Genomic DNA, 24,155 nt, shown 5'->3' on the forward strand with positions numbered 1-24,155 from the left:
GTTGGTGCGTCGCTCTGTGAGTACAACAAAAATAAGTGACCACACAGGTGTAAACTTCTATAGTGGAGAAGCATATATACTCTTACCAGAATATATAAAGGAAAACGCCTTAAACATATAGTAGGAATCAGCATACATTCACTCCTTTCCTCCACTCCGGAAGCATGCCTCTTAGGATGTCATCCTAAGGGTCACCCCTTATGACTAAGTCCCGGATGTGACGAAACGCGTCGAGTGAAGTGATGTTGGATGCAGGAAAGGGACCGGAAGTGGCGTGTTGGCCATTTTTAGTATTGGCAAAACCGCATTGGAAAGCTGCTCGGCAACCCAGAAGGGTTCTGTGGCATGGGAATAAGTGATTTCTTATCTTAACGTAAGCAGATCAAATAAAGTTATTGTATTATCAAAACGGTATTACACTATATATATTTATCTATACATTCAATATATGAGTATCCTGGAGGCTTGGGAATGTTTGTCTAAACCATGGGAGTGATCAGGAGGATATGGTGGATGACATCCTAAGAGGCATGCTTCCGGAGTGGAGGAAAGGAGTGAATGTATGCTGATTCCTACTATATGTTTAAGGCATTTTCCTTTATATATATTCTGGTAAGAGTATATATGCTTCTCCACTATAGAAGTTTACACCTGTGTGGTCACTTATTTTTGTTGTACTCACAGAGTGATGCACCAACTTTCACTTTGCACAGTGTTCACGATTTTGGCACTACTTTTTGAAGTTTTGCACACTTTTGTGGAAGTTATGATATATCGTGGTGATTTATGGTAATACACTATGTAGTGTTTCCTCTTTTTTTGAGGTACTCTCTGTCTTTTATGAGCCGGTGGAGGGGCTCAGAACCAAAGAAAGTGACAAGCTGGATTTTGGACACGATTTGTTGAAGTGACTTTATCAATTGACTTATAATTTTGAGTGATTGTACACGGTATTTGGGGATAACGTTTCATTTATTTATCTTATTTTGAATAATGGATTGTGTATTGTATTCATGTTTGGGAATTGAGGTTCAGAGTTTTCTTACAGTGGGGGGTTTACTGGCATATTAGTTCTCATGATATATAAAAAAAGTATATATAAAAAAATTTTAAAGATACACAGTATATTTGAAATGCATTTTAAAAAATATTTTTCATATATTTTGTAAAAACAAAACGCATTTCAACATGATATATAGATTATATATATATATATATATATATATATATATATATATATTCTATACCAAAATTGTAGCATTTCAAATATATATCAATATATCAAATATATTTTTCTTCCATATGGGTAAACACTTTGCTCTGCTGAGGGAGTGCTCCCAGCACAATAACGAAAGGTTACAGGAAAGCTCCCGATGCATAACTGAGAGCTTTCCAATCATGTGACCGATGTGACGGCCAGTCACAGCTGGTACATAATCGGAATGCCCGCCTCCACCTCCCGCTATTTAGATCCTCTTAAAGGGCTGGAAGACAGCAGCAGGAAGGGGTTAAAAAGATTTTATATGAATGCTGAAAATATATTAGGTGCTATTTTAGATTTACTGTAAAGCCCAACTGCAGGAAACGGAGAGGTCCTCCTTTTCAGTAGGACCGTGTCCAAACAGCAGGGGTTAACTGCGTATTTCTGTCTAGGGCATGGTAAAAGCGGCTTTACCTGATCTTCTGCTTTCTAGGCAGATGGCACTTCCCTTACACTCACTCTGGCAATGGAATGTCTCACAACTTCCTAATGTCCAATGCAGGTTATGAACCCTACGCTGGTCTTGATGACATCAAAGGGCCTTAGATCACCAGAGTTCAGGGGAGAAGAGGCTGCAGAGCTAAGTAACAGTGCAGAGGAAGCTCAGGGGTGGATTCATGGGTAAATTAAAGCACTGTACCCAGTCCCCATACACATAAACAAGCAGTTAACTCTTGCAGAGCAGGAGCAGCATCACTGCAAGGGAGAACTTTGTTTTCCCAGAGCTCAGCTTTAAATTAAAAAAAAAACAAAACAAAAAAAAACAAGAGGGTACAAATTACAAACTCCAGACAAAGTATAGATTATAGTAATTCAGCAGGGTTACCTATGAAAGATTCATACATTTAACTGTCTGGTAACTATTCAGAACTCCGGATCTCTAGTTCCCAAGGCAACATACTTGCTATAGTTATAAGAAAACTGGCATTTTATTTATATAAAGGAGAATGCAACAAGCAAGCAGAGATAATCCAAATGAGGACAGAACATTGAAAACTTCATTGTGGGCAGGAACAATGACAAGTATCTCCCCACTGGAATCCCTATGCAAGGCCAGATGCCACCTGCAAATCAAATAATTTTGGGTGGACAGACTTTTATGCATGAACTTATAACTGAATTCCAGGATTTCAGCAACTTTGTAAATAAAGGCACTCTATGAGATAAGTCTAGCGAGGTGCTTGCCACCTCTTGGGCTTATCTCTATTATTTATTTCTGTTCATTGTGCTCCAGCAGCATAGCTTCCGAAAATCCAACGCTTGTCTCCGACCCTTCAAATGTAGAGTGTGCAGCTACTATGTCTCCTCCTGCCTAATAACAGAAGCCTTTGTTATACGTGAACGCCTTCACAAATACAAAGGCTTCTGTGAATGGGCAGCAGAGGGAGTGGGCAGGCATAGCTGCTTTCTGTACTACTCTCTCCATACACATGCCGAATATAAATAATAGAGATAAACCCATGTGTCAGGATGCGACTGGGACTGTGTGCCTGAACTTTTTACAGAGTTGCTGAATTCATCTTAAAACTAGCATACCTGCTGCCCCTGAAAGAAAAAAATGTTTTGCAGTTAGTAATGTCCTCATTTTTTTGTAGCACCCACTTATAAAGGATTAAACTGATGCCTAAGTCGGTGATGCAGACTAACACTAGCATTGCACAGCAGCCACCAAAGGGTGCCAAAGCAAGACTTTACTCCCAGAGCACCACATTGAAAACAAACATCACAGTATGGGAACAAAGGGCACATCCCTTCTTCAGGGTGGTCAATGCCTGATCAATTTCAACACCACAGCACTGGCATGTAGATTTAAGTCTAGGCAAACGCCAACTTGTCAGCATCTATTAAATCAAGCTAAGGGCTCCAACAGCACTCTGTGTGTGTGGCTTGAAGCTTTTCCACTGAAGAATATATTGTGGCACCTTCTAGCATATTCTATGGGACCACTGGCCTACTGCTAAAACCCAGGAGAACCAAAGCATTAATAAGTGGGGTCAAAAAGCTAAAACCTTTATATGCCTGTGTATGCTGGGCGTAGTAAACTAGCCTATTATGAATGCATATAGTTTCAAAACTGAAAGAAACTGTCAGTTGTGTCTTACAGTCTTCATTATCAGTTGATATAGGTCTGGTCCTCTCACCGTATGCATAGTATAAGCATTCACTTTCCCTTCCAAATAATACAAGTTTACTTACATTGTTATTGCGGGTTTCAACTGCTGGAAATTTCCGGACAATGAACTTGACAGCAGATTCCAAGTTTTTATCGATCAGGTAAGAAGGCTTGGCTTTAGGGTCCCCACATGCCTAACAAAAATGAATGTGAAAAATGTGAGTTTAGTCTGCAGTTTTAATTTTTTGAAAAAGAAAAAGAATGTTGTTCCAAAGTGAAATGAGAAAATAATAAAAAAAAAAAAAAAAAGGCAGTGTGAGGGTTTTCGTAGCTGGAACCAAGAATGGAGCGGAAAGAAGATAGATGTTCTCCTACATAGAATAAAAAAAAAGTATGGAGATGTTTAAAGCAGTGTGGAAAGTGCTGTGGTAAAACCTAAATAAAATAAAATATTTATACAACATAAAGTTGAAGTAGAGCTGTCCGCAGCAAAAAAGTAAAAAAAATGGTAAAATGAGCATTCAGAAAGAAAGAACAAAATATTTAGCTTTGGTTTTGATGCTCTGGTGAAAAAAAAAAAAGTTATGCGTTCTTAGGACTGTAATAAAAACACTCCGTTTTTATGTACAGTTAACATAAAAAAAAACAGAAGAACAAGAACAAAAAGTTTTGGTCCACGCATTTTCATAATGACAACTCCCTAGTTGATAATAAACTGTTTCAAATGCTTCTTGTCCACCTCTTATCCCACCAAACTTATGTTGGGAACCTCACAACTATACTAAATATTTTTAGCCAAATTTTCTACCAACCACTTGTGCCGGTTGTAGAATCGTAAAAAAAGTGACTAGAACCAGTGTTCTAAATAGCTGGCAGGGAGAGAAGAAGCTCTAACAATGAAGTACATCTTGTCATCTGGTATGAAGCTTTGTTTCCTCTTCCAGCTTTCATTCTGCTGGTCTTCTCACCAGCCCATCAATGCAAGATATACTCAGCTCTTCAACAATTATATATAATTTAGAAGTTGGAAAAAGTAGAAAACACTCCAATAAGCTCATGGTAGTCTCATATTTTAAGTTTATTTTAATACTGGCCAAACCTGCACTACAGTGTACTAAAAAAAGAAAAAAAAAATATATAAAAACAGGCATTGCCTGCTCTCTTTACTATCCAGTCTACTACAAAGTAAAAGGGCAAAAAAAGTTAAGTAGACCATAATGCACGGACAAGGATTAGGTTTTCAAGACAGGAGTTAAAGAAAAATGCTTTTAAGGGTAGATTTAGGCTTGAGTCTAAATCTCCCTTTCCTCTGAAGTATGATCTAAGTTTAGCTCACACTTCAGAGGCTACTGACAGGTGGAGAGAAAGTGATGAGACACCTCCTCCCGCCTGTTTTAACTCTATTTTGGCAGGCAAAATACACCACGACAGTGTGCATTGCACATTGTGCTTCCGGTGCTTCCATTTGCCTGAGTATGTTGCTACATGCCCAGTAGACCTAACTCCAGGTGCACACCCCCATCTGCTTCTGCCCTACAAAGCTTAAAAAGGGTAATTGGGGGGGGCGGTTGGGGGCCTGGGCAGTTGGTGGGCAGCAAAAAACGAATCGCTGCGCATTTTTGCTGTCCCTCAACTGCACATCTAATCTTCACATGACCGATGGGGTCCATGGGTCCATTTTTCAGGCATCCCCGATCGGTCCATCCATAGGACTCTATGGACCAGCATGTGTCAGTGGACAATAGTCTGCCAACACCCGCCAGCTTCCGATCCAATCCTGTATGCCAAAAACAGACAGATGAGGATTTGTTCCCCATCCGTCCAGCGAATCAGATTGGATGAAAATCATGTTTTAACGGACAGGTGGTCTGTTTCCATCCGATCGTCCTATTGAAATCATGGGGCAGTGTCTGACCTGTCATCCGCCTGCTCAGTGAGGATCAGTGGAGAGAACCCCTGCTGAGCAGGCGGATCACAATGACTGACACTCCCAGTCTGAAAGGGGCCTAAATGTTTTAATGGGTTGTTAAAGTTCAACTTTTCAGGAAAAATTAAATGGTGAAACAAACATGGTACACCCCCACACCCGGTGTATTAATTTCCATTGGTGCTGAGCTGTCCATGCCATGCAGCCGCTGTAGCAGTCTGGGTATTTGCCCCCTCTTCTCCCTTTTTTTTTTTTTTTTTTTTTTTTTTTTTTTAAGAGCTTCGAGGATGGATCAGAGTATTTTTAATTGGTCGTCGCCAGAACAGAGGATCATCCCAGAAGCCCTACAGAGAGAAGAGCAGGGATATCAAATCCCCAGTCCATTGCACTGGCGGCATGGACACTGACAGCTCATTACCCATGAAAGTAAGTACGGCTGAACTGATGGGGAGTGGGAAGGGTGTATGGCATTAATTCATTTATTCAGAAAAGATGAACTATTCCTTTAAGTAAGCTAGTTGCACACAAAACAGTTTTGAGCTGCCTTTTAGAGAAGACAGGATGGTATAATTTAAATATTCTTCACTAGCACATTTCTTTTATGCGAGGGAACAATTTGCTTACTTGATGTAGTTTTTCAGTTTTTGGGGGGGTTTTTCAAGCATTTTTTGGAAAGAGCAAGATGCTCAATTTATTATTTACAGTCTGTATCCTGTCCTGTTTTAGGGATTTTTCCATACTTGGAATAGAAAAGGAAGTGATAAGAAATCTCTCCAAAATGAGGGAAACTCTCTTCTTAGTTGTCACTGAGGGAGATGTTCCTCACCTCTTGTTCTGAGACAACTATAACATTTTGGGTTTACCATCAGTTTCTGTCCTGGATAAAACAGTCCACAGGAGAAAGAGGGAGAATCCAATAACCTTCAAGTGGTTAAATAGATAGAAATTAACAGAGGTTGTTATTCTTCCCTACCCCATCCATAAAAAAAAAAAAAAAAAAAAAAAAAGTGGCTATACAAAGACTTCGGGGTTTGTAGGTTTCATATTGTGTTTGATTTTGCCTTAAAAAAAAAAAAATCAATCATTTGATCATTATCACACCTAATCAATAAGTCGTCCTTCATATAATGAAAAAATACAATTGAAAAATATTGATTGTTCCAATGAGGAGTGTTAGAACTTCTATCAAGTTTTTAACCGCATGTCTTCTTGTCCTGATGACACCTTTTTTTCCCCATTCCATTTTCTTGTGTCACTGACACAAAAAGTGAGAATCTCCCTAGTGGGGTAACACAGCAATGAAAGACTGAAATAAATTCTAGTTCATCCTTGCTGTATCCAATATTTTAGCCGATGTTGAGTGGTAATGCTCCATCGCATGGATGTTTTGCCACACTGTGAATCCTAGTGGCAAGAATCTAACATATCCTGCTCCTGAGATTAACATCTGGTCACGGACAGCTGCGGCTGACAAGCCGGTATAGTGCAATAAAAGGCTGTTGGTGGCCGCAGCTACTTGTGACGGTTCCCACAGCCATTTATTTCTTGTGATGATTGCGGCTGGATGCACTTTGTGTGCAAACAATGGGCTGCAACTTGTCATGCAACTTCAATCGTCCAAAGTCGCACTACAAGTCGCACAAGTGTGAACAGAGCCTTACTGCTAAAAAGGAACCTGATCTGTTCTGAGCAATTGCCCTACAATACAAAAATGACAGATCTGATCTTTTTTTCTTAAGCCTCATCAATGATCTATCATTTTCTCTGAGCCAGTGAGGGGGGATGCAATATTGATGCAACAGTGAACCAAGCTAGCCTTGAGCAAAAGGAATATAAAATAGTGACTACTGTTCTCTTAAACTGGATTACACCCAAGCCTGGGAATAAAGGTGGGGATAGGGCTTAGCTAAAGGAGGGGGTCGAGTTAGCAATAAATAGTTCATTAAAAAAAAAGTGAACAACCCCTTTAATAATTCTAAGCTGATATATCCCACTAACCAAGAAGCACAAAACATAAACATATCATATGCACTCATTTTTAACACCAATAAGCAGCAGAAAGACTTTAAACTTTATTATCAAATGGGGAGAGTGAAAATAAAATGTGTGGACAGGACGTGCAATGGAGCGAGACATTTAAAGCAGCTCTCTATGCCTGCATTATTAAGCATTGTCAGCACAGTATATAATAAAGCCACATATATGGCTTTTACCTGTGCCATACTCTGCAAACAATATGTCACAAGTCTAATAACAATTTTAACATGGCTAGAAAAGCAAAAAGAACAAAAACACAAAATTGTAAAGTAAAAAGCAAAAGAGAAAAACATACAAATAAAGCAGTCATACATGCACAAAGGAGCCTGCATGCTTGGGGTGGGGGGCACATACACAGTCATTAGGGAGGCCAGTTATGGCTATTCAGATCTGATCAGTGAATTTTATGGTTGTGCTGTAGATTACAGAGAGAAGTCATGGTTTATGAATCCATATTGAAAGTGGGCAAAGGGAAGGTGAAAAGCAATGCAAACCTTCCAAACTTGTCCTTGCTGGGAAAGCATTTGAATAGAGAGAAAGAGAATTACATAGAGACATTATGCAGCTTACTAAAAAAAACACAACATTCTGCACAACAAGACATGTTCTTAAAGGCACTCTAATCTTCAGTATGTAAAAAGTCGGTGCATGAAAGAAAACATATAGAAGGTAATCATGTATTCAACTGGAGCGGTCGTTAAAAAAAAAAAAAAAAAAAATCACACTTCATATCAACAGGGCATATTCTCATTATACATTACATTATTCTGAGTGAATGAGGGAGGGGAAAAAAAAAAGGGAAGGAGTACCCCTTTCTAGAAAAATCCAATAACCTTTGACTACCAGAAGCATTGTTTAGCACCTTTTTCAATCACACCAACTGAGACCAGGAGATATGCAGTGAGACAAGCAGAGACTGCATATACAGAGAACATAGCTGCCCTCACGTACATGAATATCAAGCTATATAAAACAAGATTTTTTTTTTTTTAAACACAGTCCAAATTTAATTTTTTATACATTTATAAAAAACATTTTGCTGCAGTTGTTGAGGCACTGTTTAACTTAACATTTAATCCTTGTTGTTTCATAATCTTTAAATACTGAAATTCCTACATTCTGCTTTCCATGTCTAGGCAAATGATGTCATACATCCCAGAAGTCTTCAGGAGAAGAGTTTACTCAGCCAAGCACACCCTCCTGTCTGGATGCCTGAGCTAAGGGCAGATGGATTCCAGGAAGTAAATGCTACATGAATCATCTGCCCTTACTCAAGATGGCTACGGTCAGAAATTATAGGAGGTGTTTTTCAACGTGATTTCTCAGCAATATAAAGTGCATGGATGTGAGAGTTTGCTTTAAATACTAAAAATAAATGAAATAGTGGTTTGTGGTGCCCAGATGCAGTGCAGTTCTGCTTTAAAGCGGAGCTCCACCCAAAAGGGAAAGTTCCGCTCTAAGGACTGCTCCCCCGCTCCCCATTAAGAATTGGCACCTTTGGGGGGCGAGGGGGAGCAGGTACCCGAATTTGACAGGTACCAGCTCCTAATTGCGGTCGGACCGTCTAGGCGATCGAAAACAGAAGGTGTTCTCCCTCCTTCTCTCCCCGTAGTCTTCTGGGACACGTGACAGGTCCCAGAAGACTACAGGACCATTCAGGAAGCGCAGCACTACCCGCGCATGCGCAGTGGGTACCGGCTGTGAAGCCGCAAGCAGTCACAGACAGGTGCCCACACTGAAGATACCGGCCTCCTGGAATACAGGACAGCCGGTGAAACGGGCTGCAGGGGACCGAGGGACAGGTAAGTGACTGTTTTTTTAAAAGTCAGCAGCTACAGTTTTTGTAGATGTGGACTTTTATTTTTTGAAAGGGTGAGTGGAACTCCGCTTTAAGAATGCTGCCAGAAATGCAGGGAGCTCATGTAGCGGGCTGACAATGTTGCCCTCCCAAACAGTATTATCTAAATAAATAATAAAGTGCAACCTAATGTGCTAATCTATACATAATATCTATAATAATATTATAAACATATGTGCAATGTTCAAATAGTGAATATTTATCAACTCCACGTGATAAAAACTGCTCCCATTCACAACTCCGTGATTCTGTATGATCCTAGTATTCCTTGATGTGTGACAAACCACCTTGACAAAAAAAATTGGCTGCTCACCGTTACAGATTGACCCCTGAGCCAACAGTCACATGCACTTTCCCTTTAAGGGCATATGGAATCTCCAAGCTTGAACATCCCTGTACACTCCCAATAATATCCATCCATTATACAATAGCAAAAAAAAAAAAAAAAACTGATTTTTTTTATTTAAATCGGATTTTTTTTTTTTTTAAATAAAATGCTTTGAGGAAAATATATTACCATCCAAAGGTTATTCCATCATGAAATAAAGATTAGTTTTTTTAATTATGTAGAATAAGGCTGTATATGTTTAATTTTTTTGGTAAATAAATTCCATGAATCCATTCACAATGTCATGCTCTTCCAGAGGTTTTTGTAAGATTATTGGGCAGTTTCTCTGCCTACAAGATATTATCACAGATGCTTGGTTTACGTTTGCAGTTCTCAAAACTGAATTTGACTCAGCGGAGATCACATGCCTCTTCTTCACAGCAAAAATGGTATAACATGAACAGCGTTAAGAAAAAGACCTTAATCCTAACTTCTACAAACCTATGAATACAGAATCAACCCCTTCAGTGCTAAGTTTCAAGAAGTTCAGTGAATAGAATAGAAACAATATTTTTCTGATTGTTTGGAGTGGAATAGATCTGCACAAGAAGAAAGTGAAACTAAGTGTGAGGAGGAAGGGGCTGGCAGTCTAAGTTTCTTAAAATATATATATTTTGTTTAGCCAAATTAGTTAAACATGGATGTTTGTTTCAGCAAATAACATATGCTGGAATGTTATTGTTTCAGATGAATAAATCTATTTAAATTATTATTAAGGTAATGATTATTTTTCTCCTTCCTAAGTACAACAGAAAAGTTGTCCAAATATGAATGATTAACCTATTAAACTGGGGATAAAAAAACTAATAGGAAAAGTTGTTATTCTAAAAATCTTCATCTACTTGCATATTAAATTTATACCAGCAAGAATTAGTCTATGTAGAAAACTAGGATTTAAATCAAGCCTTACTGACTAGTGATTTAAATCGTGATTTAAATCAGTTTGATTTAAATCAAATCCACCCTGGAATACACTTACAATAAAAGGCACTCCACTGTGCGGGATTACAATCCAAGTAATCGGCGTTACGACAGCAAGGCAAGATGGCCATGGGATGACATCACATGCGTGGCTCCGCCCTCCTGCACGTGTATCGTCCAAAAGGTGGGATGTCCTCAGTACGTGGTTATAGGAGGTCTGTCCTCACTTCTCCAAATTAGCATGCTATAGCTTTAATGCAAGTGTATTCCCATTTCTTTTTTAAAATTTGTATTAAATTGTTAGCATTATCTGTCCTGTCCTAACCCTCCCTTGCAGAACTACAGAACACCTTCCCCTCATCATCTGCATAACACAGGAAGTGAGCGACATGGAAATGTGATTTCAGTGCAGAAGTGGCACCATGTTGACAACTCAAACAGGAAGTTTATTTCTAGTTCCTTTACTGTATTTATAGTGATTTTAAAGAGATAAAAACATGAGGGAATGTGTGTATGCATTAAAACAATATATTGTTTTGGGGTTTTTTTCCCCAGATGTACACAAAGAGAAAGGATATTGGTTAAATAGGGAGTGCACTATTTTCAGTAGGTCAACTCAAGCCGTTCATACAGGAATCGAAAATTCAAATGGATGGATGGGGGGAGATCGTATTTTTTTTTTAGTCAACCTAATGGTTGAATGAAAAAAAAATAAAATTTTGAAGGTATGGGCTGCCTTACAGACTTGTGTAGTAAACCATCAGGGCCAAGATTCTATGTTGCACTGCACAGTAGAAAACAGAACCTAAGTACGAGAGCAAATATGGCAGCCTCCATGTTCACATATAATTACACGCTAAACAAATACTTAAAGTACGCATTGGTATTGAGTGAGAGATTTTTATATATACAATTTTTTTTTCTAGAATATAAAAAACACAATATATTCCTTTTAAAGTGATACTTGTCAGCCAATACAGCTGTATTTGCAGCCTTGGAAATTGGACTCTAAACTTAACAGTCACATCACTGTAGGTACAGTACAATGTTGTTACAATCCAAAAGATATCTGCAAATGTTCAAAAAGCAATCAGAAATGATGACCATTCATCCCACAATTAATCAAAATGCATAAAATGATACTAAAGTTCTGTTAAAAAATAAACAAGCATGTCATAATTATTTGTTCTATGGAGTGGTTTTGCACAGAGCAGCCCCAATGCTCTTCTTTCCAGCTCCTGGCTCCTCCCCCTCAAGCAGTGCCCCCAGGGAAAGCCACTCCCCCTGGGGGGCACTGCTGCTTCCATAAGACATACAGAACCGCATCTACTCTCTCCAAATTTGACTCACTGGCTCTAATTGACAGCAGCGGAAGTCGCTGCTTTCTCAGCCAATGAGTTCCCAGATAGCAGAGGCTGTTGAGAATGATGCTGAATTAGAGAGGGCTTCGGTAACGATGGGGGGGGGGGGGTAACTACTGTACTCAGAAGGTTTTTTACCTTCATGCATAGATTAGAGCCTTTAGAACCACTTCGAAAGGGAAACCAAAGGTTTCCTGCTCATTTGCTTTTGTTTTTACTATACGCAAGAGAAAAAAATAAAAAAAAATAAAGACAGAATTCCCAGACTACTGTGGGTTATCCAACAAAAGTGCATAATTGGATCAGTTCTGTGTGCAAATTACAGCTTGAGCTATAAACTTAGTAAACAGGCTGCCAAAGCTGTCTTTGGACAAAATATTCCATATCCATTCTGGCCATAGTAAAATAAACAAATATAAACATAAATACTACACATTTACCCTAAATATACATTATTCAATACAAAAAATTATTTTGATAAATTACAGTTGAGGTTTCAATAAACTTGCTGTATTCCTGGCCAGTCTATATTATTATTGAGGCAGGTGTAGACAAATAGTTTAAAGAGGGAGTCTAAAACCTGCCTGCACCAATCTGAATCGGTAGTTCCTGCCCCTGAAGGACCTGTGTTGATGGGTTTTGTTCACCTCAGAAAGGCTCCTCTCCCAATACAAGTCCATGGGAATGTAAAGTAGCTTAGGAGGTCAAAAGCAAGCCAAAAAGGATGGTGAAATGCATGTCAATAAGAGGAAGTTCAAGTTCCGTTTCTTTTTTATTCTATTATTATTATTCTTAACCACTTGCCATCCTGAGGATTAACCCCCCTTCCAGACCAGGCCTCTTTTTGCTATTCAGCGCTGCAGTATTTCAATTGGTAATTGCACGGTCATGTAATGCTGTGCCCAAACTAAATTTATGTCCTTTTGTTCACAGAAATAGAGCTTTCTTTCAGTGGTATTTAATCACCTGTGTGCTTTTTATTTTTTATGCTATAAACAAAAAAAGACCGAGAATTAAAAAAAAAAAAAAAAAAATTTCGAAATTTCTGTCATAAAAAAATCCCCCCAAAAAAAACCTCAGATTTCGTAAACAATTTAGGACAAAATGTATTCTGCTACTTTTCTGATGAAAAAAAAAATCCCAATAAGTGTATATGGCTTGCTTTGTGTGAACGTTATAGCATCTACAAACTATGGTATAGATAATGGAATTTACACAGCTTTTACTTTCTGACTGCCTATCACATTTCTTTAGCTGCTAAAATACCAGGATAGTACAAACACCCCCAAATAACCCCTTTTCAGAAAGTAGACACCTAAGCTTTTTGATGAGAGGCATATTCCATCCATGGAAGATTTTTTTTTTTCCACAAGTTTTTGGAAATTGACAAACTTCTTTTTTTTTTTTGTTTATACAAAGTTGTCATTTAAATTATATATTTCTCACACAAGCCATGGGTATATGTGGAGTTACACCACAAAATACATGAGTATGGGGATACCACATGTGTGAGATTTTTTGGGAGCCTAGCCACATACAAGAGCCTGAAATACAATGAGCACTTTGAAAGCCTGAAGGTACGTAACTTTCTCACTACCTATCACAGTTTCAGAGGCCAGGAATAGCACCAAACCCCTCCAAATGACCCTTTTTGGAAAGTAGACACCCCAAGGAATTTAAAAAGAGGCATGGTGAGTATTTTGCAGATCTAATTTTTTTCCTTAAGGTTTTGAAATAAAAACATTTTTTTCTTTTCTTTCTTCATTTTTCAAAAACGTGTGGCAACAAACGAGATCTGCAAAATATGCAAAGTGCTTCTTATCAAATTCCATTTAAAAGCCTGAAGGTGCTTATTGGATTTTGGGGTCCTGTACTTGGCTAGACTGCCAAAAAGTCTCTCGCATGTGGTACCCCCATACTCGGGAGAAGTAGCAGAATGTAGTTTGTGGAGTAATCCCACACATACCCAGGGCATGTGTGAGCAATAAATAATTTAAGTGACAATTTTATATATATATCTATTGACTCAACATGCCTCTCAGGAAATAGTTTGGGGTGTCTACTTTCCAAAAAGGGGTCGTTTTGGGGTGTGTGGGCGTTTTATGCCCAGCATTAGAAGTTTATGCCACACATCACTCACTCTTCTAACCACCTGAAGACCAAGCCTTTTTTGACACTTTTTGTTCACATGAAAAAAAAAAAATAATCAGTATTTTTTGCTAGGAAATTACTTTGAACCCCCAAACATTATATATACATTTTTTTAAAGCAGACACCCTAGTGAATAAAATGGTGGGTGTTGCAATTTTTTATGTCAGATAGTACTCACGCAGCGATTTTTCAAACACAATTTTGTTTTTTTTTAAAATACACTTTTTTTACTTTTAGTGCACAAAAACACAATATATTGGCCAATTATTTGATATTATATAAAAGATGATGGTATGCCGAGTAAATAGATAGCAAACATGACATGCTTTAAAACTGTGCATGCCCCGTGCAATGGCAACAAACTACATACATTTTTAATATCCACAGGAAACGCTTTAAAATCCTTTACAAGCTACCATTTTAGATTTACAGAGGAGGTCTAGTGCTAGACTTGCTGCCCTTTATCTGTTGATCGTGGCGATACCTCACATGCATGGTGCAACCGCTTGTTTACATACTGGCACAGGGTCAACGCTCGTGCACACAGGTGCAGGCGTGCACCGTGGGGTGAGGGTGCTTTTTTTTCTCTTTAATTATTTTTACACTGTCCCTTTCCTTTTTACACTGTCATTGGGCATTGTCAAATATTCTTTGAGAAATCTGGGGTCCATCAGACTCTAGATATCTCCTCTGCCCTTATATTACCTAATCTCACCAAGATCAGTGTGAACAGATGCTTTCCCAATTTCAGAATAAACAAGTCGGTGCTCCAGCTGAATGACCTCCTCATTTCTCCAGCAGGTTTTTCCCCCCTTTCCATGATGGGTATTTACAAGCCGTTGGGGGAAGCCCCAGCGATTAGTTCGCACTGTGTCACATGTGCCAATTCCAAGATTGTGCAAATGTTTAAATAGTGGCACGCTTGAATAAAAATTGTCCATGTATAAGTGGTACCCCATATGGAAAAAGAATGACACCAAGTCCCAAACTATCTTGCCACTGCTCCCCATGTAGTCTGGGGATCCGGGGGGCTCCACGTGACTATCTTTTCCCTCATAAGTCAGAATCTTAGAAGTATAGGCTGTTTCCCTCTCACAGGTCTTATACATCTTGACCCCATATCTGGCACGCTTGCTGGGGATAAATTGTTTGAATGGAAGGCGGCCAGAAAAATTAATGAGGACTCATCAGCGCAGATGTTCTGCTGGGGAGTATAGACACCTGCAACATTTTGGTTAAGGTGATTTATGAGGGGTGGAATTATGTGGAGCCAGTAAAATTTAGGGTCACCCCGAGGACGACAATGTGTTATCATTGAAATGATGCATAAAACACATACACTCATATCTATGCCTGGCAGAGAACATGGGCATATGATGAACCGTGTCTGTAGACTAATACAGCCGCAATTCATTTTTTTTAAATTAGTAATGCCCATGTTGAGGGCGAAAAAAATTAAAATTTGGAAACCATAATGGGTTTCCATGCGAATGGTCTGGCAAGGTTCGAATTTGGGTCGGGGGCGATAAACTGTTGTGCATATAAATTGCTTTGATCCACAATCAATGCATACAGATCTTCCGTGAAAAACAGCTCCAAAAAATCAAGGGGAGGAGTTCAATTTGCTGTTTCCACATGAATTCCAGGTTGGGCATAGATTCCAGCGCTATTTTCTCACAGCCGATGCTTTTCACTGCTGTGGGCCCCTGCACCACCATCCTGGATTTGGGAGATGGCTATGACTTCCTGATGAATCACAACATGCTCCCCACTACACATGCACATGATCGTGTGGCACAGGAACACCACTGCTACAACCTACTGGGAAGTGTGATACATTCCAGGAGGTGGCAGACAGTTAACGCCACAAAAACAAGGACTTTGGAAGTGGGAGCAGGTATGCAAAAAAAAAAAAAAAACCGGGGTACTCACTCCTCCCCTTCCCCAAAAAAACTGCAACTCAGTTGCAGGCTAAGGGGACAGAATCAGCAGTAATTCACTTTAAGTTATGCTTTAAAACCAATTTAAAATGCAGGTGGAATGTAGATGAAAGAACACTGAATTTGTTCATCAAAACAAACCCCTATTGTATTAGGGATCTAGGTATTCATGGACAAAGACCCAGAACACACATCTTTTGTGTTCCGGCCATTCATCCCAAAATGCACCGGGCCCTAAAGAGAGAGGGACACACTAAAAACGGTGGGAGGGACACACAGCAGCTAGATACCCCCTTGTGCAAGGTGGCTAAAGCACTTACTGAATGTTGAGAAAATAGAAAAAGTTTACTTGGGTAATATCAGACTTTTCGTACAGTAAAACAGTTAAAAATTTTGAGCCCTTTATTCAATTAATTATGCTTGGGCTCTATAAATGTGTTGATTTGTTCTTTCCTTGGCCACTTTCTAAACTAATAATTTTTCAACTCTTGGATCATTTGTTTCCTGTGTTTTCTGCTGCAACAGCGATAAAAAACTTGAGTTCTAACTTTTTTCTACACTCTCCAAAACTAAGAGTTTGGTGATACATATACTTTAACCACTTCCTGTCCGCCCTATAGCAAGAATACTGCTACAGGGCGGCACGAGTGTGCAAAATGACTTCTATAAACACGTGATTTTGCATGTCCGGGTAGGGGGCACACACGAACAGCGCATGCGGCCTACCCACGCTGCTATTCGCGGCCTCGGCTGTCAATCACTGGGTCCTGGACGGTTATTACTCTCCGGTAATCGAGAAGCATTATCTGTAAGTAAACAATACAGACCTCTCCCCTGTCAGCTCCAACACACTGCATAGCAGAGCCATGCATGCACTTAAGCAGTGTACTTAAAGTGAGGAATACACCCAGCACACTGTAATACAGCACACAGTTAACCATTTGATTGCCTCATGTTAATCCCTTCCTGCCCAGTGCCAATAGTACAGTGTAAGTGCTTTTTATTAACACAGATCACTGTATTGGTGTCACTGGGGATGTGACACCAAGTCAGTTCCCCCCATGCCAGAATGCCCGCCGCAGTCCCGCAATAAGTCGCTGATCTCTGCCATTACTAGTAAAAATAAAAAAAAAAATTCCAGTATCTACACTGCCAATTGTAAACTCTATAACTTTCACGTAAACCAATTAATTTACATGTATTGGGATTGTTTTTAGCAAAGACATGTAGCAAAATACATTTTGGCCTAAATTTATGTCGAAATATAATTTTTTCAATGTTTTTACTGGATACGTTTTATAACAAAAAGTAAAAAATATTGTCTTTTTTCTCAAAATTGTTGGGTTTTTTTTTAAAGCGCAAAAAAGTTTAAAAATGCACAGGCGAACAAAATACCACTGAAAGAAAGCTTTATTTATGGGGATAAAAAGGACAAATTTCATTTTGGTTCAGCATTGCATGACCGCACATTTGTCAGTTAAAGTAATGCAGAGCCAGAACGCAAAAAATGGCCTGGTCAGGAAGGGGGGGGGGGGGGTAAATCATCTGAAGGGCAAGTGGTTAAAAAAGTTTGAGGTTTAAAAAAACAAAAAACAAACATTCATACTCCCCTCTATGCAGCAGCTGTACTCTGCAGGGTCTAAGTTTGAGAGCTGACCGAAGATGTGACAGCACTGCTCTCTGCTCTGTCCCTCCAGCGCTTACTGGAACGCTGTGCTGGTGAGGAAGCCAGCGCACCTGGCTTTAAGCTTTCAGCCAAGGGCTGAGAGCCACAGCCAGCTGCCAATCAGGCAGCTGGGTGGATCCCGACAAAATGATAGGAATCCTTCCAGAGCCTGCAGTCAGCCTGTGATGTCAGCCAATAGCAGCTTTTAGACCCAGAAGAGAAGTATGGCTATAGAAAAAAAAAAAAAAAAAAAGGTCTGGCCATACGTTTTAAAAGTGGAACTCTACCCATAACTTGATAAAAAATAATGTTCTCTAGCAAGAAACATATTTTGGTTGCATAGGTTATTACTGTGGAATAGAAGTGTGTGTTGTAAATTGCCTCCAGCATTGTTCCGGTTTCTTTTTGCTGGAGGCTGCTATTTTCCAGAAGCCCAGTACCCCGAGCAGGATTAAATCTTTAGGCTGTTAGCAGATCAGCCTCTACAATTTCTGCACAGTGCTAAAATATAGAGAGCACGTGACCACATATAGAGTGGGGTGAGACAGAATATTACTGGATTTTAGTGGTGCACTGAAATGAAAATTCTGTACTGTAAATTCAGGATGCATTTGGCCGAAAACCGAATTTATTTTTATATATATATTTTTATATGAAATTGGACTGAAAATAAATTATATATATATATATATATATATATATATATATATATATATATATACATATATATATATACACATACATATATATACATACACACACACACACACACATACATACACACACACTGTATTTGCCGGCGTATAAGACGACTTTTTACCCCTTGAAAATCTTCTCAAAAGTCGGGGGTCGTCTTATACGCCGGTATACGGCATACTGACACTTTTTAGGGGGGCGGCCGCCACCGCCGCCCCCCCCCCCCCAACGGAAGGGACACTAAGAGGGGTGGGCAGGGGCTGTTTCTTACCTGGCTCCAGTCCCACGACGATCCAGTCCAGGAGGCGCGGCTGCTCCTTCAGTTCGGCCATTGGATGTTCGCGCGGCTGCTCAGCTCCGCCTCCTCACCGGTGATTGGCCGCCAGAACTGTAGCTCAGGAAAGGCACACAGGCGGCCAATCACCGGCGAGGGGGTGGAGCCGAGCGGCCCCGCGAAAATCGAGTGCAGGACCAGCAGGTAAGTGTTCAGTGTAGAGGTGCTGCTGCAACCACATATGCTGGCTGCAGCAGCACCATACTAGAACAGGGTCAGCAAGTGTCAGTGGGAGGAATAGTGCCCCATCATTGGTGTCACTGATACCAATGATGGAGCACTATTCCTCCCACTGACACCAATGATGGGGCACTATTCCTCCCACTGACACCAACGATGGGGCACTATCCTCCCCCCCACTGACACCAACGATGGGGCACTATCCCCCCCCCCCCACTGACACCAATGATGGGGCACTATTCCACCCCCACTGACACCAATGATGGGGCACTATTCCACCCCCCACTGACACCAATGATGGGGCACTATTCCACCCCCCACTGACACCAATGATGGGGCACTATTCCTCCCACTGACACCAATGATGGGGCACTATTCCTGCCACTAATGCCAATGATGAGGCACTACTCCTCCCACTGATACCAATGATGGGGCACTATTCCCGCCAATGATACCAATGATGGGGCACTATTCCCGCCACTGATACCAATGATGGGGCACTATTCCCGCCACTGATACCAATGATGGGGCACTATTCCCGCCACTGATACCAATGATGGGGCACTATTCCCGCCACTGATACCAATGATGGGGCACTATTCCCGCCACTGATACCAATGATGGGGCACTATTCCCGCCACTGATACCAATGATGGGGCACTATTCCCGCCACTGATACCAATGATGGGGCACTATTCCCGCCACTGATACCAATGATGGGGCACTATTCCCGCCACTGATACCAATGATGGGGCACTATTCCCGCCACTGATACCAATGATGGGGCACTATTCCCGCCACTGATACCAATGATGGGGCACTATTCCCGCCACTGATACCAATGATGGGGCACTATTCCCGCCACTGATACCAATGATGGGGCACTATTCCCGCCACTGATACCAATGATGGGGCACTATTCCCGCCACTGATACCAATGATGGGGCACTATTCCCGCCACTGATACCAATGATGGGGCACTATTCCCGCCACTGATACCAATGATGGGGCACTATTCCCGCCACTGATACCAATGATGGGGCACTATTCCCGCCACTGATACCAATGATGGGGCACTATTCCCGCCACTGATACCAATGATGGGGCACTATTCCCGCCACTGATACCAATGATGGGGCACTATTCCCGCCACTGATACCAATGATGGGGCACTATTCCCGCCACTGATACCAATGATGGGGCACTATTCCCGCCACTGATACCAATGATGGGGCACTATTCCCGCCACTGATACCAATGATGGGGCACTATTCCCGCCACTGATACCAATGATGGGGCACTATTCCTGCCACTGATACCAATGATGGGGCACTATTCCCGCCACTGATACCAATGATGGGGCACTATTCCTGCCACTGATACCAATGATGGGGCACTATTCCCCCCACTGATACTAATGATGGGGCACTATTCCTCCCACTGATACCAATGATGGGACACTATTCCTCCCACTGATACCAATGATGGGACACTATTCCTCCCACTGGTGTGCATTGGAAGAGGGGTAGTCTTATACGGCGTGTATAGCTTAAACACTACATTTTAGCAGGAAAAGTAGGGGATCGTCTTATACGCCCAGTCGTCTTATACGCCGGCAAATATGGTATATATAAACAAAATATGCTGCACAATAAATAAAAACAAGAAAAAAAAAACAAAAAAAAACAAACACATGGCTATTAAAACGGCACCTTTTTATTTTCTATTGGCAAAACACTGATAACCCTATTTACGGCTGATAATTTTTGGCAGCCAATATATCTGAGCATCACTACAAGGGTGCAATCTTAACTCGTTAACATGCGTGCAGAGGAAACTATAGTTTTTATAATTTCTTTTATACTTTATAGTCTGTATATATAAAAAACAACATGCGAGCAGCCATATTTGTTTCAACACAACAGCAGGTTCTTGTTACTAGTTGAACCATGCTGATCTCACCGCAAGCCTACCAGAGAGACCACATAAGGTTTACCTGAATGGAAACAGCCTATTATTTTAAAATCATATGAAACTACAAGCTCCTGGTGGATTACACAATCTAGACTGTCTAGGGCAGGGGCGGACTGACAACTCACGGGGCCCCCAGGCAATAGGGGATCATGGGGCCTCTGTGTCCTTGCCCACACTCAAAAAAGGCTATAAAAAAAAAAAAAAAAAAAAAAAAGAAGAAGGTACCAGGGGCATTTCATGGGGCCCCCTACCGACCCCGGGCCCTCGGGCAGTGCCCCGCCCCTGGTCTAGGGTTTAGATTACATGAAGCAGCAGTTCTTAGTTTTAAAAACATGGCAAAAAAGTTATGTTTAACCAAACTAAAAAAAAAAAAATAAAATATGATATGGTAGTACCAACTTATGCCTGTCTGGTTAATATGAAGTGTGAATTTTAATGGCTCCATTTCAAAGATTCCGAGGCCCTAGGTATTTGAACTACTTTTCCAAAGGGGAAGACATTTCATTAGAGTGCCATTAAGATCGGTATGCTCAATACATCAATATTAACAGAACAACCTTCTGGCACATATGTTTCCATAATCAAAAACAAGCAATACATTAACTTCAGCCTTTAACATATACATGCATTAACAGTACATCCTGGTACATATACATTAGCACTGATACAACATTTTTATGTGAAGAAAATTAGATTTAAAAAATTAACGTTTTCAAATAACTTTAGATGTCAGCAAGCACCCTTAAAAGTAAATAAGTTATGAAACCATAGACTTAAAGGGGATGTTCACTTATACATTTTCCAAAAACCCTTCCACCCACAACATAACAGAGCTCTAATATAATGTTCTACCAAAATATATTCAGTGACAGCACAGAGAGACAAACCAATAAACGTAAAGAACAATTCCAGTGACACATTAAGGCCCCATGTACATGGGACACTTCTGAACGATGGAAACTGACTGCTGGAAAACGTAGGTTAAAAAAGGTTTGTTTAGCCGCATTTGCACACCGCATTTATAAGCATTTTTTTAAAGATGCGCACAGGAGAACCTCCCAAGTGCCTAGAAAGCACTGAAAAGTGGTAAATGATTAACTATTTCAGACTGTTTTAGAGAAATACAGAGAGTAGAAGCAGAGACAGCAGTATGTGTTGAGATTAGCTTAGGTGCGAGTTGCTCATTAACATTTCTTTTGTTTCCAAGGGTGGGAAAGGTGTCTAGTGGAGTGAGTCATTAAGGCCACCTGGCAGGGGGTTTTCGTGAGGAATTTGAGGTGTGAATGGTCATTAACATTTTTGTTTCCAAGGGTGGGAGAGGTCTGAGGTGTGAATTGGTCATTATGATGTGTGACAAACTTGGTAGCAACATCCTGTGTTCAGTGTTTTGTCCATCTGAGTACCTTGAAAACGCTTTGCATGCATTTTTCATGATGAAAAAAGGCTCTGGACAGTATTGGGAACTGGAAGAGTTAAAAGATTTTTCAAACGCGATTTACCGCTAAAACGCTAATAAAATTGACTGCTGAACGCAAGTTTTCTGCGTTTAAAAAAATTACTGTAAACTCAAATGCCTGTAAACGAAGATGTGTACATGGACACATAAGAAAACATTAGGGTTAGTTCAGGGGATGTTGAAAAAAAACGTGAGTTTATCAGCTGCAGTGTACATGAGCCCTTATTGTGGGTAGGATAAAAAGTACTCAACGGTAATCTGCCAATCCAGAGGTGAGATCCATGGACCCTGAACTATCCTCCCTTGTACCGACCTTTATGACACCCAGAACATGGCTGTCCCCAGCTTTGCTCCAGAGCCTTGTATATGAATGACCAGAGAATACTGGGGTGCAATGTTTCACAAACCATATTTTAAGTTTGAATGTGAAAATCTGCTACTTGACAAAATAATAGATATACAAAATACAGTGCATTTTTTTTTAAGCAAAAGACTGATTTTCCCCAAAACATGTTATGTCTGAAATGGATCTAATCACAATCTGCATCAGCCCGTTCTGAGGCTCCATGCGCACTGGCTTAAAAAAATAACAGTGCTCTTGGCAGAAAAAACAAAACAAAAACATGCTAATTTTGAGCATTTTTCTGCCTGTAGACCACCTACTGTGAATGGATACATAGGATAACATTAGTTGCTTCTACAGCCAAAACGCTAAACCTCTCTAGGAGCAGAGCTTTTTTAAGCAAGTGTGCATGGAGCCTAAGAACAGGCTAGTATCACAAACTGGAGAGTAATAATGGGGGTGGGGATTAAACAAGTAATGCCTCATCCCATTTCAGTCAAATAAAAAAAAAAAAAAAAAAAAAAAAAAATTAAAAAAAGGTTTATTTAGAGTGGAAACTTTTTAGTGTCTTGTTCTTCAGACTGTCTCCATTAGTAGATTCTTCATAGGAATTTAGGAGGAAAAGGAAACTCAGTCTGCAGCCAAATAGATGACAAATTGTTCCTACCAGGACCAAAAACTGCAGCAGAACAGTTTATGTTTTTGCATAGCTTAAATTTCATATTGCTTAACCACTTGAGCTCCGGAAGATTCCCCCTGGATGACCAGGCCATTTTTTTGCGATACGGTGCGTTACTTAAACTGATAATTGCGTGGTCATGTAACGCTGTACATAAATGAAATGTGTAATTTTTTCCCCACAAATAGAGATCTAATTTAGTGGTATTTGATCACCTCTCAGTTTTTTTTTATTTTTGCACTATAAAAAAAAAATGACATTTAAAAAAAACAAAAAAAAAAAAATTACTTTCTACTATAAAACATTCAATATCCAATAAATGAAATTTAAAAAAAAGAAAATCAAATTTCTGCATAAATTTAGGCCAAAATGTATTCTGCTATATATTTTTGGTAAAAAAAATCCCAATAAGCGTTTGCTTATTGATTGGTTTTCGTAACAGTTGTTGCATCTACAAATGGCGGTATGTATACTGGAATGTTTCGTTTTTTTAATACTAGAAATGGCGGCAATCAGCGACTTATAGCGGAACTGTGATGTTGCGACGGACAGTCTGACACTTTATGGGAACCAGCGATACTCATACAGTGATCAGTGCTAACAATATACACAAACATCTGGGGTGATCAAAGGGTTAATTGTGTGCCTAGCCAGTGTTTTTGCGAGTACAGTGTGCTGTTTTTACTAGGTAATCTTCTAGATTTAATTCCCTGAATTGTTTACATAGGCAGAGCTGTGCTCGGTCAGTCTCTTTGGCGATCAACAGGTGCTGGCACTCATCCATTGGCCAGCACCTGTTGATCGGCTTCTGCTGTGTCCAATCACAGCAGAAGCAGCGCTCTGGCTGCAGGCGCACACCCCCCAGTGGCA

The 24,155-nt window shown here is 40.2% G+C and overlaps 1 protein-coding gene across 8 annotated transcripts in view; it reads right to left on the reverse strand.

The window, feature by feature from the left end:
• Window positions 1-24,155, reverse strand: part of NCKAP1 (NCK associated protein 1) — a 190,854-nt gene that overhangs the window by 132,773 nt on the left and 33,926 nt on the right. For 4 of the 8 annotated variants that reach the window (XM_089680844.1, XM_089680843.1, XM_089680848.1 and 1 more), the window contains exons 2-3: window positions 7,833-7,850; window positions 3,458-3,568 (exon numbers count right to left, since the gene is read on the reverse strand). In XM_089680844.1, coding sequence (XP_089536970.1) covers window positions 3,458-3,568; window positions 7,833-7,850 — 129 coding nt within the window. The remainder of the gene's footprint in view (window positions 1-3,457; window positions 3,569-7,832; window positions 7,851-24,155) is intronic. The other 4 variants (XM_089680847.1, XM_089680845.1, XM_089680851.1 and 1 more) reach the window with 1 other exon arrangement.

This window comes from Staurois parvus, unplaced genomic scaffold, assembly GCF_062004578.1.
Source record: "Staurois parvus isolate SC_StPar_1 unplaced genomic scaffold, SC_StPar_1.0 ptg000251l, whole genome shotgun sequence".
Taxonomy (NCBI): Eukaryota; Metazoa; Chordata; class Amphibia; order Anura; family Ranidae; genus Staurois; species Staurois parvus.